This window comes from Oncorhynchus gorbuscha, linkage group LG13, assembly GCF_021184085.1.
Source record: "Oncorhynchus gorbuscha isolate QuinsamMale2020 ecotype Even-year linkage group LG13, OgorEven_v1.0, whole genome shotgun sequence".
NCBI lineage: Eukaryota > Metazoa > Chordata > Actinopteri > Salmoniformes > Salmonidae > Oncorhynchus > Oncorhynchus gorbuscha.
This window is the reverse complement of record NC_060185.1, coordinates 75,785,904-75,805,546: the sequence shown is the minus strand read 5'-3', so window position 1 is coordinate 75,805,546 and position 19,643 is coordinate 75,785,904. Positions and strand designations below refer to the sequence as shown.

The 19,643-nt window shown below is 41.1% G+C and overlaps 1 protein-coding gene across 12 annotated transcripts in view; it reads right to left on the bottom strand.

Moving 5' to 3' along the window:
• LOC123993527 (prominin-1-A-like) overlaps positions 1 to 19,643 on the bottom strand; it is a 112,644-nt gene that overhangs the window by 46,260 nt on the left and 46,741 nt on the right. For 8 of the 12 annotated variants that reach the window (XM_046295765.1, XM_046295771.1, XM_046295772.1 and 5 more), the window contains exons 2-4: positions 18,823 to 18,881; positions 18,166 to 18,192; positions 11,485 to 11,690 (exon numbers count right to left, since the gene is read on the bottom strand). In XM_046295765.1, coding sequence (XP_046151721.1) covers positions 11,485 to 11,690; positions 18,166 to 18,192; positions 18,823 to 18,881 — 292 coding nt within the window. The remainder of the gene's footprint in view (positions 1 to 11,484; positions 11,691 to 18,165; positions 18,193 to 18,822; positions 18,882 to 19,643) is intronic. The other 4 variants (XM_046295768.1, XM_046295773.1, XM_046295770.1 and 1 more) reach the window with 1 other exon arrangement.

The following is a 19,643-nucleotide window of genomic DNA, read 5'->3' as shown; positions in this document are numbered from 1 at the left end:
TTGACCTATCGGCTGCCTTCGATACTGTGAACCATCAGATCCTCCTCTCCACCCTCTCTGAGTTGGGCATCTCCGGCGCGGCCTACGCTTGGATTGCGTCCTACCTGACAGGTCGCTCCTACCAGGTGGCGTGGCGAGAATCTGTCTCCTCACCACGCGCTCTCACCACTGGTGTCCCCCAGGGCTCTGTTCTAGGCCCTCTCCTATTCTCGCTATACACCAAGTCACTTGGCTCTGTCATAACCTCACATGGTCTCTCCTATCATTGCTATGCAGACGACACACAATTAATCTTCTCCTTTCCCCCTTCTGATGACCAGGTGGCGAATCGCATCTCTGCATGTCTGGCAGACATATCAGTGTGGATGACGGATCACCACCTCAAGCTGAACTTCGGCAAGACGGAGCTGCTCTTCCTCCCGGGGAAGGACTGCCCGTTCCATGATCTCGCCATCACGGTTGACAACTCCATTGTGTCCTCCTTCCAGAGCGCTAAGAACCTTGGCGTGATCCTGGACAACACCCTGTCGTTCTCAACTAACATCAAGGCGGTGGCCCGTTCCTGTAGGTTCATGCTCTACAACATCCGCAGAGTACGACCCTGCCTCACACAGGAAGCGGCGCAGGTCCTAATCCAGGCACTTGTCATCTCCCGTCTGGATTACTGCAACTCGCTGTTGGCTGGGCTCCCTGCCTGTGCCATTAAACCCCTACAACTCATCCAGAACGCCGCAGCCCGTCTAGTGTTCAACCTTCCCAAGTTCTCTCACGTCACCCCGCTCCTCCGCTCTCTCCACTGGCTTCCAGTTGAAGCTCACATCCGCTACAAGACCATGGTGCTTGCCTACGGAGCTGTGAGGGGAACGGCACCTCAGTACCTCCAGGCTCTGATCAGGCCCTACACCCAAATAAGGGCACTGCGTTCATCCACCTCTGGCCTGCTCGCCTCCCTACCACTGAGGAAGTACAATTCCCGCTCAGCCCAGTCAAAACTGTTCGCTGCTCTGGCTCCCCAATGGTGGAACAAACTCCCTCACGACGCCAGGACAGCGGAGTCAATCACCACCTTCCGGAGACACCTGAAACCCCACCTCTTTAAGGAATACCTAGGATAGGATAAAGCAATCCTTCTCACCACCCCCCCTTAAAATATTTAGATGCACTATTGTAAAGTGGCTGTTCCACTGGATGTCATAAGGTGAATGCACCAATTTGTAAGTCGCTCTGGATAAGAGCGTCTGCTAAATGACTTAAATGTAAATGTAAATGTTACAATAGGGTTAACACTACCAATACCACATGTTACAATAGGGTTAACACTACCAATACCACATGTTACAATGGGGCTACTTAACACAACTGAAACCACACGTTACAATAAGGTTAACACTGCCGACACCACATGTTACAATAAGGTTAACACTACCGACACCACATGTTACAATAGGGTTAACACTACCAATACCACATGTTACAATGGGGCTACTTAACACAACTGAAACCACACGTTACAATAAGGTTAACACTGCCGACACCACATGTTACAATAGGGTTAACACTACCAATACCACATGTTACAATGGGGCTACTTAACACAACTGAAACCACACGTTACAATAAGGTTAACACTGCCGACACCACAGGTTACAATAAGGTTAACACTGCCGACACCACATGTTACAATAAGGTTAACACTGCCGACACCACGTTACAATAGGGTTAACACTACCGACACCACGTTACAATAGGGTTAACACTACCAATACCACATGTTACAATGGGGCTACTTAACACAACTGAAACCACACGTTACAATAAGGTTAACACTGCAGACACCACATGTTACAATAAGGTTAACACTGCCGACACCACATGTTACAATAGGGGTAACACTACCAATACCACATGTTACAATGGGGCTACTTAACACAACTGAAACCACACGTTACAATAAGGTTAACACTGCCGACCCCTCATGTTACAATAAGGTTAACACTGCAGACACCACGTTACAATAGGGTTAACACTACCGACACCACGTTACAATAGGGTTAACACTACCAATACCACATGTTACAATGGGGCTACTTAACACAACTGAAACCACACGTTACAATAAGGTTAACACTGCCGACACCACATGTTACAATAAGGTTAACACTGCCGACACCACATGTTACAATGGGGCTACTTAACACGACTGAAACCACACGTTACAATAAGGTTAACACTGCTGACACCACATGTTACAATAGGGTTAACATACATGTTACAATGGTGTTACTTAACACTACCAACAGCACATGTTAAATTAGGGTTGCACATCTATCACTCCAGTGTTAATGCTAAATTGTAATTATTTCGTCCCCATGACCTATTTATTTCCTGCCTCCCCACTCTTCTACATTTGCAAACACTGTACATAGCTTTTTATATTATGTTATTGACCGTACGTTTGTTTATGTGACACTCCGTGTTGTTGTTTTTAAAATTCTACCTGCACCACATGTTACAATGGGATTAACACTACTGACACCGCATGGTATAATGGGGTTAACACTGCCGACACCACATGTTACAATGGGGTTACATAATACTACTGACAACACACCTCACAATAAGGTTAACACTACTGACACCACATGTTATAATGGGAGTAACACTACTGACACCACATGTTACAATGGGGTTATTCAACACCACACGTTACAATAAGGTTAACATTACTAACACAACATGTTACAATGGGGTTAACACTAGAGGTCTACCGATTAATCTGAATAGCCGATTAATTAGGGCCGATTTCACGTTTTCATAACAATCGGAAATCGGTATTTTTGAGCGCCAATTTTTATTTATTTTTTACACCTTTAGGCAAGCTAGGCAAGTCAGTTAAGAACACATACTTATTTTCAATGACGGCCTAGGAACGTTCTGCCTTCAGGGGCAGAACGACAGAGTTTAACCTTGTCAGCTCGGAGGATCCAGTCTTGCAACTTTACAGTTAACTCGTCCAACGCTCTAATAACCTGATTACATTGCACTCCATGACGAGCCTGTCTGTTACGCGAAAGCAGTAAGCCAAGGTAAGTTGCTAGCTAGCATTAAAAAACAATCAATCAACGACTGTCGTTGCTCCAATGTGTGCTTAACCATAAACATCAATGCCTTTCTTAAAATCAATACACAAGTATATACTTTTAAACCTGCATATTTAGCTAAAAGAAATCCATTTTTCTCCATTCCCTCAACTTGAGAGTGTAAACAAGGGAACATTAAGCAACAATGCTTTTAAAACCAGAATAACTTGTCAGGACATGACTGCCTCATTATTATTTTTATTTCACCTTTATTTAACCAGGTAGGCCAGTTGAGAAAAAGTTCTCATTTACAACTGCGACCTGGCCAAGATAGATCAACGCAGCGCGACACAAACAACACAGTTACACATGGGATAAACAAACGTACAGTCAATAACAAAATAGAAAAGTCTATACAGTGTGCGCAAATGTAGTAAGATTAGGCAGGTAAGGAAATAAATAGGCCACAGTGGCGAATTAATGACAATTTAGCAATTAAACACTGAAGTGATAGATGTGCAGAAGATGAATGTGCAAGTAGAGATACTGGGGTGCAAAGGAGCAAATAATAAATAACAATATGGGGATGAGGTAGTTGGGTGGGCTATTTACAGATGGGCTATGTACAGGTGCAATTATCGGTAAGCTGCTCTGACAGCTGATGTGAAAGCTGTGTGAAAGTTCAATAGTTCAAAAGCTAGTGATGTTATAATAATCATTGTCATACCATAATACACTATCATTTAATAGCAGTAACAATATCTCTCCTCAGTCTCCTGTGATGACCTGTCTGGGGCTTACCATTTTGGGCCCTGATATTATTAGCTTGGGTTTTGAAGACAATTTGCACTAAGATGTAAATATTAGGTCCAATGTTTATTTTTAGACTTTACTGGATCTGAAGTTACTTTAAATATGGTTCTTATTTTGTTAAATTAATTCAGGGACGTCTCCACTCCATACAACAGTCTCATTGTGTAAATGTTGTTTCAATAGTCTGAGCACTTTCCCAGGTTCATTTCAGGTCTGTAGAGCAGTGTCCCAAAAAATGGCGGGTCACAGCCAACTCTTAAGCGGTTGCAGTTCAAGATAAGCCTGATATCAGGCAGATCAATTCTGTGCTTCAATATTTGTCTGATCTCAGTTTAGTTCTTGATTGGGATAAGGCTAGAATGAGCCTCTCTAACTCCTGTCCTGGAGAGCTGCTGGGTGAGTACAGGCTTTTGTTCCAGTCCAGTGGTAACACATCGGTATTCCAACACATACAGTGGTCCTGTTCAACCCTTTATGTGACCAGGATGTTAGCCTTATTAGCTTGGGCTTTAATGACAATCTGCGCTAAGATGTAAGTTTGGCCCTCTCCTGTCTGTCTGTCTGTCTGTCTCAAGTCGGTCTTGTCTGTCTGTGTGCCTGCTTGCCTGTCTGTACTGTCTGTCTGTATCTTGTTAAAGCAGGTGCTTGGCTTTTAGCGCTACAGTACAGTGGTGCCACTCTTTCAAATCACTCCCCCATGACAACAAGGCCTAACGGCAGGAGTTTAGTGCCTTGGCAACGGCTTCTGGGGAGCTCTGTTGCCGAGGTGCGGTGTAGTAGAATCTCCATGTTGGCTGAGAGAGGTGGCTGTGGAGGAATATAACCATCTGACAAAAAAGCAGGGAGAGGTAGTGTGTGTCACAGCCATACTGTTCTCTGTACATATCATGTGAACGATCCATATGTTATATTTCATAAGTGAAACTCTATCAAATATGTGAATGGGCGCACATAATGATTAAAATATGTGTGTGCTTGCGCACATCTATGTGTGAGTGTGTGTGTCTGTCTGCCTGCGTCTGTGTGTTCAGCTCACCATGGCGTGTGACTCCACACTGACAGTGTTCTGTGCACCCGGAGAAAGCAGGGCGGTGATGAGAAGTTGTTTCCACATATTAATTGGGTCACTTCGTCAATGATTCATCTTCAGCACACACAAGGTAGAACGAGGCACCCCATACTGTACAAATCAGATAACATCAGTCTATGTTAATACTTCTAGACAGGGAGAGATGGATACTTGTGTCAAATACATGATCAAATACTAGAGGCTGCACTTTTGGGACTATTCTATTGTTCCCATAGTACGGGGGGGAAAAGGTCTATTAATAGATTAGTGGATCGCATCATTGGTCCATTATGAGACAGGGTATCTCTCTTACTGCAGTACGGATAATCATCTTTACACTGAAAGATTACTAAAACCATAGTTTGTAGTGATACTTTTCTTTTGTAGTCCTAACTTTAATCTGTAATCTACATCTGTTGCTTTTGAAACAATATATTCATTTAAAATGTAAGGCAAAAGGCTTGCTGTTGTGTTCTGCACAGTAGCCTATGAACTGTCATGTGGCATGACTTCCAACGACATAACAGAACTCATTTGAAAGTTGTGGAGGCTGGAACTGATATTGGAAACGACATAATTCAAACATTTACAGAGTTATTAAGAATGTATGGTGAAGGCTTGACAGTGCTGCTCTATTTCAAGCCTGAGATAAATATGGAATGAATAGGACAGTACACAGAGGACAATACACAGATGATAATACATAGATGATAATTATTTTAATTTAAAAAAAATGTTACCTTTATTTTACTAGGCAAGTCAGTTAAGAACAAATTCTTATTTTCAATGACAGCCTAGGAACAGTGGGTTAACTGCCTGTTCAGGGGCAGAACGACAGATTTGTACCTTGTCAGCTCGGGGATTTGAACTTGCAACCCTTCGGTTACTAGTCCAACGCTCTACCCACTAGGCTACACAGAGGACAGTACAGAGAGGATAATACACAGAGAACAAGCTTTCTTATCCTCTTCATCCTCTAGCATCTTTCCCTCGAATGCAGTCAGTGCACCTGTCTGTCTGGTCAGATGTGTGGCTTTAGACGAGACATTGAGCTCACTGTCCCTTCAAATCTTTGATATCTGAACCAGTCGAACCTCATAATAGTGACACAACTAAAGGCAAATAGGAGTATTGTACCAAAAACATACACTACATGACCAAAAATCATGGGTATTCAAATGGAGTTGGTCCCACCTTTACTGCTATAACAGCCTCCACTCTTCTGGGAAGGCTTTCCAATAGATGTTGGAACATTGCTGCAGGCACTTGGTTCTATTCAGCAAAAATATTATTAGTGAGGTCAGGCACTGATGTTGGGTGATTAGGACTGGCTCGCAGTCTGCGTTCCAATTCATCCCAAAGGTGTTTTATGGAAGTTCTTCCACACTAATCTCGACAAACCATTTCTGTATGGACCTTGCTTTGTTCACGGGGGCATTGTCATTTGTCATGCTGAAACAGGAAAGGGCCTTCCCCAAACTTTTTCCCCAAAGTTGGAAGCACAGAATTGTCTAGAATGTTATTGTATGCTGTAAGATTTCCCTTCACTGGAACTAAGGGGCTTAGCCCAATTCATGAAAAACAGCCTCAGACCATTAGTCTTCCTCCACCAAAGTTTAGTTCGCACTATGCATCCGTTCTCCTGGTATCTGAGATTCGTCCATCGGACTGCCAGATGGTGAAGCGTGACTCATCACTCCAGAAAACGTGTTTCTACTTCTCCAGAGTCCAATGGCGGCGAGGTTTACACCACTCCAGCCAACACTTGGCATTGCACATGGTGATTTTAGGCTTGTATGCGGCTGCTCGGCCGTGGAAACCCATGTCATGAAGCTCCCGACAAACAGTTGAAATCAAATAAAAAACAGCCCTATCAGGGCAGACATTTTACAAACGAACTTGTCGGAAAGGTCGCATCCTATGACGGTGCCATGTTGAAAGTCACTGAGCTCTTCAGTAAGGCCATTCTACTGCCAATGTTTGGCTATGGAGATTGCATGGCTGTGTGCTCGATTTTATACACCTGTCAGCAACGGGTGAGGCTGAACTATCCCTTATATACTAATTTGAAGGGGTGTCCACATAGGTTTGTATATAGAGTGTACCTTACAAACCACAATGTGATGCTACACCTAAGTTTCGAAGACATCTTTGGCATACCAACCTACAATCCATACCAGAAAGCTTTATAGGCCAATACCTTAAAAATACACTTTCACATTCAATCAAACAGTTATTGGAAATAGTGTAATACGCCACCCATGTCAATTTTATGTCTCACCTTCTCTCTCCCTCTCTAATAATGTGCCTGCAAGCCTTACATATTCAAATTAGAACGTTTCTGGGATACCACCCCCTGTCCTCGCTGTAAAATGTCTCATCCTCGCCCCATAGCTGTCAGCGATTGCGCTCTTTTGGTAATACCCTGTGTGTGTGTGTTTGTGTGTGAGTAATATGTGTATGCGCTGTACACGTGCATGTGCCCTCTGGGTAACACACTCCCTGTCCCTCAGCTCGAGAAGTGGTCTCCTCACCCCTGTGCCCAAGTGTAATTGCTTCATTAGAATCGTTGTGGCGTCTTCGCCTGGTGGCCGGGGAGATTTAATAAGAGCTCTGGGTTGTTTCTCTCTCTCAGACACTTGTCTCCGTGGAGCTAGGATTCCCCTCTGGAATTTGTAATAATGCAGCACTCTCTCTCCAATAAAGCCGTAAAGACAGGAACATCAAACAAAGAACAGAAGCTTGGTGAATCCTCTTTCCTCCACCGTAGAGCCAAAGGCACAGATACGGTCTATATTGTGTCTGTATATGGCTATTTCTACTGCCTAGCCAATAATGTGCTGTAAGTACATTTGACCATTTGTTTTTTCTATAGAGACACTATAAAAACGCATATTATGTAAAGTATTAATACCCCTTGACTTATTCCCCATTTTGTTGTGTTACAGCCTGAATAAAAAAATTATGAAATATATCTCACCCAACTACACACAATACCCCATAACAACAAAGTGAAAACATGTTTTTAGATTTTTTTCCAAATGTATTGAAAATTAAATACAGAAATATATCCACACCCTTGAGTCAACACATTAGAATCAACTTTGGCAGCTATTACAGCTGTGAGTCTTTCTGGGTAAGTATTTAAGAGCTTTGCACACCTGGGCCCAGACTCACAAAACCTTCTTAAGAATAAATGTATTCTTAACTACCATTTTCCCCTTAACTATAGACTTAAGAAGAAAGTTAAGCAAAGTTGCTATTACTCAAAAAGGTTATTGAACATTTTTTGTGTCATTTCTTATCTTTCTCCTTAAGCAAAAAGTTAAGATGAAATTACATTCTTGAAAATAATTCTTAATTCCAAGATAGATAAACTATTGTCTTAAACTCAGGGCAGTGAGAGAAAAAGTTCATGAATTAAATTGACCATGTTTAATTCACTCACAAACTTCATCTGAATGCTTCAGTATTGATTATTTTAAACCCAAGAACATGTTTTAGAACATTGAAATATGCTAACACGATTGCCATTGCTAGTTAAACGGTTAAACCTCTTAAGAAGATTTGTAAGAAGATATTTGAGAAGTTCATAAATCATTATATCTTAAGATATTGTTGAGGAATTTCACTTACGAACTATCTTATGAACTTATAAACATCCTGTTAGGGATGACGCAGAATGTAATCCCAGTGCAGGAACATCAATCAGCGTAAATTTCAGAGCGCCACCTATAGTTTTCGATAAAACTCAAACTTTCATTAAAACACACATGCAAGGTACTGAATTAAAGCTACACTCGTTGTGAATCTAGCCACCAAGTCAGATTTGTAAAATGCTTTTCGGCGAAAGCATGAGAAGCTATTATCTGATAGCATGCACCCCCCAAAATACCAGAAGTCACCTAAACAACAGATTTTGCGGTAGCCGGCACTACACAAAACGCAGAAATAAAATATAAAACATTCATTACCTTTGACGAGCTTCTCTGTTGGCACTCCTATATGTCCCATAAACATCACAATTGGGTCTTTTTCCCGATTAAATCCATCATTGTATATCCAAAATGTCATTTCATGAAGACCGGTCTGATCCAGGAAAATTCCGCTTTACAAGACGCAACGTCAACTTTTAAAATTACAAATGTTGCCTATAAACTTTTACAAATCACTTCCAGCTACTTTTCTAAACCAACTTTAGGTATTAATAAATGTTAATAATCTATCAAATTGATCACGGGGCGATCTGTATTCGATAGCAGCAAGTCTTGAAATCAACCTCCATGTTTTCACTTTCATAACATCCTGCGGAGAGCCCCAAGAAAGGAAGTGCCTATACGTCATCTAACCAAGAATAAAGCAGCCAAAAAATGCCAGTACTGGCGACATCGTGTGGAAGCTGTAGGCATTGAAATGGAATCCTCGTTTTTTTGTCTGTCGCCTTAGACAATACATTGACTGGCGGATGAATATTTTTTGTGTTTTTGGTGAACAGTTTTCCCTGGGATTTTTACTCCTAAACACGTTCTGTTATAGCCACAGGCACGATTCAACCAGTTTTAGAGACTTGAGTGTTTTCTATACATACATACTTATCATATGCATATACTATATTCCTGGCATGAGTATCAGGACGTTGAAATGTTGCGCAATTTTTTACAAAAAGCTGCAAAAATTTGCATCATCCCTAACAGGAAGCTTGTTACATTTTTGCGTAAGAAGTGTTTTGTGAATCTGGGACCTGGATTGTACAATATTTGCACATTATTATGTTGGTTGATGATCATTGTTGGACAGCCAATTTCAAGTCTTGCCATAGCTTTTCAAGACGATTTAAGTCAAAATCGTAACTAGGCCACTCAGGAACATTCAATGTCGTCTTGGTAAGCAACGCCAGTGCAGCCTTGTGTTTTAGGTTATTGTCCTACTGAAAGGTGAATTTGTTTCCCTGTGTCTTTTGGAAAGCAGACTAAACCAGATTTTCCTCTAGGATTTTGCCTGTGCTTAGTTCTATATCCTAAAAAACTACCTAGTCCTTGCCGATGACAAGCATACCCATAACATGATGCAGCCACCACCATGCTTGAAAATGTGAAGAGTGGTACATTTTTCACATGTATTCAGGACATAAGGTTTTACTTCAGTGCCTTTTGGCAAACCGGATGCATTTTTGTAATATTTTTTTTTCTGTACTGGCTTCCTTCTCATGCAAAGTGTAATTAATAACTTCGCCATGGTCAAAGGGATATTAAGCACTATTATTGCACACAGAGTGAGTCCATTCAACTTTCTATGACTTGTTTAAGCACATTTTTTATCCTGAACTTATTTAGACTCCAATAACAAAGGTGTTACTTATTGACTCAAGACATTACAGTCTTTCATTTTTAATTAATTTATAAAAATGTCTAAATTCAGAATTCCACTTCAAAATTATGGGGTATTGTGTGTAGGCCGGTGACACAAAATCTAAATTTAATACATTTTAAATTCAGACTGTAACACAACAAACTGTGGAAAAAGTACAGGGGTGTGAATACTTTCTGAAGGAACTGTGTCTATGTAAAATGTCCATTCCACATTTTTTATAAATGATCATAAAAAACGTAGTAGTTGGTCTTTTGAAGAAGATTTCCAGGGGGCTCTCTTGATATAAACTGCGATTAATGTGTGGTTGTATTGTGTTACATTTATAGTAGGAGGACTGAGGTAGCCAAGGCAGGCTCAAATCTTCTAGTGTAGCCTTCATATTTACCCAGTGTTTTCCCTAGATTATAATCCGGACGGAGCACAAAGACACCCTAAAATGACATCCAAGGCCTGTTTGAACAACATTTTCAATTGAAAACCATTTAGGTCCAATGCTTTTAGGCAGAAGGGGACCAGAACTAAGTGAACCCTTCCTGCAGATTTAGTTAACTTCCACCACTGAGTATGGTTACATGCAAACATTAAAAGGATTCTTGTGAATAGTCAGATTAATATAATAGCTCGAATTAAATGTTTACATGCTTTGCAAAAATAACAATTTCCGTAATAAACTTGTTTACATGGACACATCTGAAACCAGGCTACCTGATGATTGGACACAGATACACACAGAAAATCGCAAATCAAAATTTTTACCACATGTTATTTTTGGGAAGCCTATTTGATTCTGAGTTCGGACATATACATTTTGTATGTGAAAACTATTTCTAAGATACATACTTTCCAAACTTTTTTTCACTAAAGATGGAGGCTTGTGCTGCTGGTGAGGGTAGATGCAGATCAAATACACAGCTGAAACTCTGATTGAGCTGTTTACATGTAGAAAGATTGGTCAAAAACCAGGTGTTTTAAACGACGTATGCTTACTTCGATTATGACCTTACGCTGATTAAAATAAGCTGAGTTAGGTGTTTTCGTGAATATTGCAATACCCGGCCTACTTCCATTATCAGTTTAATATCAAATTATTAGTGTGCATGTAAACGTACTAGGTGATTATTGAAAATAAGATATTAATGGATGTGGACTCACGTGATGATGAGCGAGGTGGCGAAGAGCAGTGTGGTGAGCAGGCCCCGCTGGCAGTCAGCGTTCTTCCGCTGGCGCTGGTGCATCTCGCCGCCACAGTTTTCGCAGCAGCGGCACAGGCAGAAGAAGAGGCCAACCAGGGGCAGTAGGACAATGAAGAGCAGGCCGAGCACGGCACACACCATGAAGCCTGTCTCATAGTAGATGGCCTGGAGAGAAGTGGAGTAGATTGGAGGAGGGAGATGGTAAAGAAGAGAGGGAGTGAGGAGAGGGGGAGAAGTAGAGAGGGAGGAGTAGACAATTCCAGAATGATGATGAGAGCCCACAGTTGGCATTGACACTTTCCTTAAATGTAATTTCATACAGTACATAGTAGGCTACTCCATGGCCATGTTTGATAGCTTTTGCAATTTGGCCACCCCCCCACCTTTATTTAACCAGGTAGGCCAGTTGAGAACAAGTTCTCATTTACAACTGCGGCCTGGCATTGATGGCCGAGGAGATATTATCCTCAAAATCAATGCCAAATGTGTGACACTTTAAGCCTAGGCATGGCACATTGATACCGTTTGACATCATTTCTGAATTTTGATACTATTTGCATACTATGCAGCAAAAATTCAAACGATAACAGGAATAACACCATAAAACAGGGTTTCCCAACCAACGGCCGATGGGTGGTTTTATTTCACCCGCAAGTTTTCTGAGCAAAATAAAATAAAAACAAATACATTTTCATTGTTGGACATAAAAGACTGTAACAGAGACACGTGTATACAAATGAAAGCAAGGTTCGAAATTATTATGTTTTAGTCAAATATTATATCTGTTTTGGAATCTTGTGGTCAATTTGCAGTATACAAATGATTTGTAATTATGTTCTGGCCCCCCGACATTCAGCCCCAGAAAAAAATTGGTTGAATCTATAGTACCGTTCAAAAGTTTGGGTCACTTTTTCCTTGTCACAATTTCCTTGTTTTTGAAAGAAAAGCACTTTTTTTGGTCCATTAAAATAAAATAAAATAGATCAGAAATACAGTGTAGACTTTGTTAATGCTGTAAATGACTATTGTAGCTGGAAACGGGTGATTTTGTTATGGAATATCTACATAGGCGTACAGGAGCCCATTATCAGCAACCATCACTCCTGTGTTCCAATGGCACGTTCACGTTGTGTTAGCTAATCCAAGTTAATCATTTCTGGCCATTTTGAGCCTGTAATTGAACCCACAAATGCTGATGCTCCAGATACTCAACTAGTCTAATGAAGGTCAGTTTTATTGCTTCTTTAAACAGAACAACGGTTTTCAGCTGTGCTAACATAATTGCAAAAGGGTTTTCTAATGATCAATTAGCCTTTTAAAATTATACACTTTGATCAGCTAACAAAACGTGCCATTGGAACACAGGTGGTTGCTGATAATGGGCCTCTGTACGCCTATTTAGATATTCCATAAAAAAATCTGCTGTTTCCAGCTACAATAGTAATTTACAACATTAACCATGTCTACACTGTATTTCTGATCAATTTGATGTTATTTTAAATGGACAAAACAATTGATTTTCTTTCAAAAACAAGGACATTTCTAAGTGACCCCAAACTTTTGAACGGTAGTGTATATAGTTTATGATCCCTGCCATTAACAATGTCAAATCAATAGAAACATACATTGCATGACATTTTGCATCAACAATTGCTTTAAATGTGGGAACATCAACACAAAGAACATGCATGCAATCAACAACAACAAAAATAAGACAAATGTTTAATTCAATAGGTGCAATTAGTTTAACGAATGAGACTAATTCTAGTGAAGGGCAAAGAAAGATTTAGTGCTTTAGTGTTGCTTCAGAAATAGTAATGCTACTTCAGTTAGCTATACTCTTAGAAAAAAGGGGTTTGGTTTGATTTGATTTATTAGGATCCCCATTAGCCAACGCCAATGGCGACAGCCAGTCTTGCTATGGTCCGACACATAACGAAAAATACATTACAGACAAAAAAACGTACTTTACAATTTACAAAAGGGTTCTTCGGCTGTCCCCATAGGAGAACCCTTTTTGGTTCCCAGGTAGAACCCTATTTGGTTTCAGGTAGAACCCTTTTGGGTTCCATGTAGAACCCTCTGCAGAAACGGTTCTACATGAAACCAGAAATAGTTATTCAAAGGGTTCTCCTATGGGGACAGCCAAATAACTGTTTTAGGTTCCAGATAGCCCCTTTTTTCTAACAGTGTAAGCTACAGTGGGGGTAGCTAGGTGAGATGGAGTAGAGGTCATGACTATAGAGGATTAAGTACATGGGCCAAACTTTAGAGCACTCAATAGGCTGAACTTTAGAGCGCTCAATGGACCTAACGTTGGAGCATTCAATGGACCAAACTTGAGAGCACCCAATGGACCAAACTTTCAAGCACTCAATGGATCAAACTTTCAAGCACTCAATGGACCTAACATTAGAGCACCCAATGGGGCCTAACGTTAGAGCACTCAATGGGGCCTAACGTTAGAGAACTCAATGGACCAAACTTGAGAGCACCCAATGGACAAAACTTTCAAGCACTCAATGGACCAAACTTTCGAGCACTCAATGGACCTAACATTAAAGCACTCAATGGTGCCTAACGTTAGAGCACTCAATGGGGCCTAACGTTAGAGAACTCAATGGACCAAACTTGAGAGCACCCAATGGACAAAACTTTTGAACACTCAATGGACCAAACTTTAGAGCACTCAAGTTATCATGTCAGTTATCATGAACAATGTCTCCCACCTCCCCTTATTATATAAGGTCCCTGTCCCGCTTATCTCCTCCTATCTCAACTGAACTAAGCAAGGGTGTTAAAAATGTAGACATTTTATAGGAATCAGTAATTCCTGCTCTGTATGTAACTTGTCACAATGACATTATGCTGCTTCATAATATGAAAAGGGTGAAAGGGGCAGCTATCAAAATGTCTGAATGACTCCTCTCATGGCTGCCCCTACTGATTCACAGTAATCTTAATCTTCATAACCCAGCGACCCTCCTGCACTGGAGATCTGCTGACTTGCCATTTAGCATTCTCCAGGACCCTCTTGAAAAAGAGATGATTTCAAATCTCAAAGAGCCCTTCCTGGTTAAATAAAAGTTCAATAAAAAATGTAAAAAACCTCGGACTCAAATCTATTCTGAACTTAACTTTTTTTCCACCTCTTCTCCTTTTCCCTTCTGCTCGTTTTGAAAACTTTGGGCAAAGTTTCTAAATCTCTGGCGGCTCAGTTAATCCAACTTCTAAAGCCACTCTTTGGCTGAGTAAAGCTCACTGGGTGTCAGTCAGGTAGTTCCTGGAGGCTATGGATAAAGAGAAATCCAGTCTTAGCTAAAGCCCCCTCGCCCTGGCTTCATTCTCTCCACATTATCAGAGGTGGTAAATCTCAGAGCCGGAGGGAATGTGTGACTTTTACTATAATGAACAAAGCATCCATCCATGTCTGACCAGCTCTTTGATAGTTTGGCCTTTTCTTTTGCCTTTACACGGTTCTGTTTGTCTTTGTTAAGAGTTCTGCACATCCACCACAATTGCTGTTAAATACATTTTTCCATCAAAAGCTGTTTGGCAACTTGCAAGGGCACTTTGTGTACCTCAATGCTACGTGATCGGATTAATTCTCAAGGTTAAGATTCCAGGTGGGCCGTGCGCTACTCACTTTCTACTGGCATTTGTCCAATTAGTGAAAACACACACACAGCCATTCTCTCAGTGCATAACAAGGAGAGAAAAAGTGACTTTTCTCTCCAGAATAACTGTCAGATTGCGAGAGGTTGTATGATGGGATGGTATTGGTAGCAGCAAACTATCATCACTGTCCAATCCTTACCACCAGGCATATAATCCCTTTACATGGTTAAAACATCCTTCCAAAGATAAGGACCAAGAGCGAGAGTGGGAGTGTGTTGAAGTAGTGTCCACATCTAAAGAATCATTGTGAAATCTGAAAAAACACTTATCCCAAAAGCATGATTGTGTACTTACTACGTGCACATGCTAAAAGTAAGGAACGAGGTGGGTAGAAAACTAAGTGTGTCATTGTAGCAAAGTATTTATGCAAAAAAATCAGATTTCTTAAACATTTTGTTCATGTTTGTTTTATTATCTATACAATAGGCCATCATTAATTCTGGCCCAATAGGCCTGGCATATTCCCACGTTCAAGGACCTTTCCGTTTTGAATGGGTTATTTTGCCTAAAAACCTTCAGGCCAACCGAAAGAAAATGTTTAAAAACAACTCTGCATCTCTGCCCAGCCTGGCAAGTGACCTTATTCTAGAATGGATTAAACAGTCCCCCCCCCCCAATCAACACACAATAGCCCATAATGACAAAGCAAAAACAGTTTACAAATAAAACACTTTAATATCACAGTTACATAAGTATTCAGACCCTTTACTCAGGACTTTGTTGAAGCACCTTTGGCAGCGATTATAGCCTCAAGTCTTCTTAGGTATGACGCTACAAGTTTGCACACGTGTATTTGGGGAGTTTCTCCCACTCTTCTCTGCAGATCCTCTCAAGGTCTGTCAGGTTGGATGGGGAGCATCGCTACACAGCCATTTACACGTCTCTCCAGAGATGTTTGATTGAGTTCAAGTCTGGGCTCTGGCTGGGCCACTCAAGGACATTCAGAGACTTCTCCCAAAGCCACTACTGCATAGTCTTGGCTGTGTGCTTATGGTCGTTGTCCTGTTGGAAGGTGAACCTTCGCCCAGTCTGAGGTCCTGAGTGCTCTGGAGCAGGTTTTCATCAAGGATCTCTCTGTACTTTGCTCTGTTCATCTTTCCCTCAAGCCTGACTAGTCTCCCAGTCCCTGCCGCTGAAAAATACCTCCACAGCATAATGCTGCCACCACCATGCTTCACCATAGGGATACTGCCAGGTTTCCTCCAGACGTGACGCTTTCCATTCAGGCCAAATAGTTCAATCTTGGTTTCATATGACCAGAGAATCTTGTTTCTCATGGGCTAAGAGTACTTCACGTGCCTTCAGGAAAACTCCAAGCGGGCTATTAGGGTCCTTTTACTGATGAGTGGCTTCCATAAGGCCACCTTCTGGAAGGTTCTCCCATCTCCACAGAGGAACTCTGGAGCTCTGTCAGAGTGACCATCAGGTTCTTGGTCAACTCCCTGACCAAGGCCCTTCTCCCACGATTGCTCAGTTTGGCCAGGCGGCCAGCTCTAGGAAGAGTCTTGGTGGTTCCAAACCTCTTCCAGAAGCCACTGTGGTTTTGGGGACCTTCAACGCTGCAGAAATGTTTTGGTACCCTTCCCGAGATCTGTGCCTCGACACAATCCTGTCTCAGAGCTCTACCAACAATTCCTTCAACTTCATGGCTTGGTTTTTGCTCTAACATGCACTGTCAACTGTGGGACCTTATATAGACAGGTGTGTGCCTTTCCAAATCATGTCCATTCAATTTAATTTGCCACAGGTGCACTCCAATCAAGTTTAAGAAACATTTCAAGGATGATCAATGGAAATAGGATGCACCTGAGTTAAATGTTTCGAGTCTCATAGCAAAGGGTCTGAATACGTATGTAAATAAGGTATTTCTGTTTTTTATTTTTAATACATGTTATTTTTAATACATAAAAAATATTATGGGTTAGTAATAATTTCATCAATTTTAGAATAAGGCTGTAAAGTAACAAAATGTGGAAAAGGGGAAGGAGTCTGACTACTTTCCGAATGCACTGTATGAAAATCAGTATGACACAATCTCTCCAGTCATACGGGAATGTGATATATGAGATTCTTTATGGACTATGACTGTACTGAATATATCAGTGTCTTGGGATTTAACTGGAGTTCTGGCCTCAGCAGCACAACTAGGGCTCAAGTGAGGCTCAGCATGGCAATGGTTTGACTGGCTGGCTGGGAGAGAAGAGGAAAATCACACTGCAGAGGACTCAGCCTGACTGAATGGTTGCCATGGAAATCCCTGGTCCTAAACACATTTGACCCTTTAAGAAATTGCTCATACACAGATACAAACTGTGCCTATCATTGTATGACTGGTATGATCACATCAGAGGAGGCTGGTGCAAGGAGCTATAGGAGGAACGGCTCATTGAAAAGGCTGGAATGGAATCATTGGAATGGTACCAAACACATCAAACACATGGAATCAATGAAAATGTATTCCATTCCCGCCATTACATTGAGACCGGCCTCCTCTGGATCATTTAATACATTACAGTAAAAGCCCATATAAACCCATTGGTTATATCCTGACTGTCATAGAACTTTGAATCGAATTCCAATTATAACCATTTATATTAGTTTCTAGGACCCTCACCCCAGCGGACAACATTTGTCATGGGAATAGACAGTCAAGTTATGAAGTCTGGTTTTCTGGTTGAAGAGATGTCAGATAACCATATTAGAAGCAGATAAAGAGGTATTTGTTTTATAGTTGCTAAAAAGACATGTACACAAAATGTCCTTTTGCCATGAGTGTACAACCTCACGTTGTCATTGCAACATCTGATCTCATTGCGACGTGTTTTGCCCGCTGGGTCACTTCAATAAATGTGATGGCAGAGTGAGCTAAAGATATGCTAGATGGGTGAGGGGTAGTTGGGGAAGGACTGGGACCATACAGCTGGATGAAGGTATAGGAGGCTAGGTAGTGTGCAAACTTTACCTGGAGCGTCAGCACAATGTTCTCTGGCTGAGGATTGCCCAGTCAGATGAAGAAGGCATGCAGAAGATAAAGGCAACGCAGAGTCAAAGAAATAATGTGGATGAAGCAGAAAATCAAACTTAAAATTCACATGCATATTCAGACAGTTGCACATACAGACAAAGAGCATCTATAGGCTCTAATGTATAGTACATTCCATATTTGATGTCGTTTTAATGTTTTGACCTGCAATTGACTGGAGGCTTCAAAACAGTTAAATAAATGCTGTCTGGAATAAATAAATGCTGTCTGGAAACATTCAAACACTTTTCTTCTGAAGATTCAGGAGAAGCCTAGATCTTCAAAGAAAAAAATAGTTGTTAATTAAAGGTGTTTATTAGACAAAAACATGACTAATTTCTCCCTCTGTTTGCTGTCGTACACATTGCCAGAGGCAATAACTGTTCTTCCAGCGTACTAACACATAAGAAGGTCTCGCCTTGGATTACAAAAGCAATTAACACATTGCTTTAGAATAGATAGGGAAGTGCACAACATCTCAAATATGAGTCATTTCCTTAATCATAAATAACTGTGTGACACTAGTGAGAAAGTCAAATCATAAAAATCTATGAACAAGCACAGATAAACACAAAGTGTGTCCACAAACAGACTCACCTTCTGATACTCCGACTGAATGGCTCCAAATTTATCCTTGGCGACTTTGACGACGAGATCTGAAACGACATGGAGGAAACAGACACAGTATGAGGTCCGCTTGTCGCAGTTCAGCGGCTGTCACAGTTTGTTACGCAACATCATGTTCCCCCATAAGTACAGTACAGAAACATTAACAACACCACCCCCTGAGGACCACCTCTCAGCTCTAAACTGTACAGTAGTAAATTACTGACTGTGATGCTATAGTACACAGAGAACCAGCTACACAATATGAAGGCTAATAATTTGTTATTTACAGTATATCATATCCACGGGGGTTCAGCCAGAGATACATGATAGTGTTCTATTTAATTGTGTGTGTCCAGAAAAGCTACCCACTGATCTAGAAACCGGCTATTGCATCTCCAGTAGTGGTGGATGATACCATATAGTAGAAATATAGAACTCTAGACATCTAGTGGGCAGTAATATTTGATATGTGTATATACAGTATTCTATATAATGTATACACATCACATGCAACTCGTAATAAGACTAAGCCATTAGCCTACTCAAATGGTTATCTGACTCCATAAAGATAGATTTGACTATGGTTGAGTTACAGTAATAGGCAATGAAGAAATGTCCGGGAATGGAATTCTAAATACAAGTGTATTTAATTACTTTGTAAAATGAAGGGATTCACATACAAGGCATGAAGCTTAAGTTACAAAGCATTAACAAGCATTGCAAGGCATTATTCTAAGCATGGTCAGAGACAAAGAGAGAGAGAAAGAAACCATTGCTTGTGCCATGGCCCATAGCTCATGGGAGAAGGA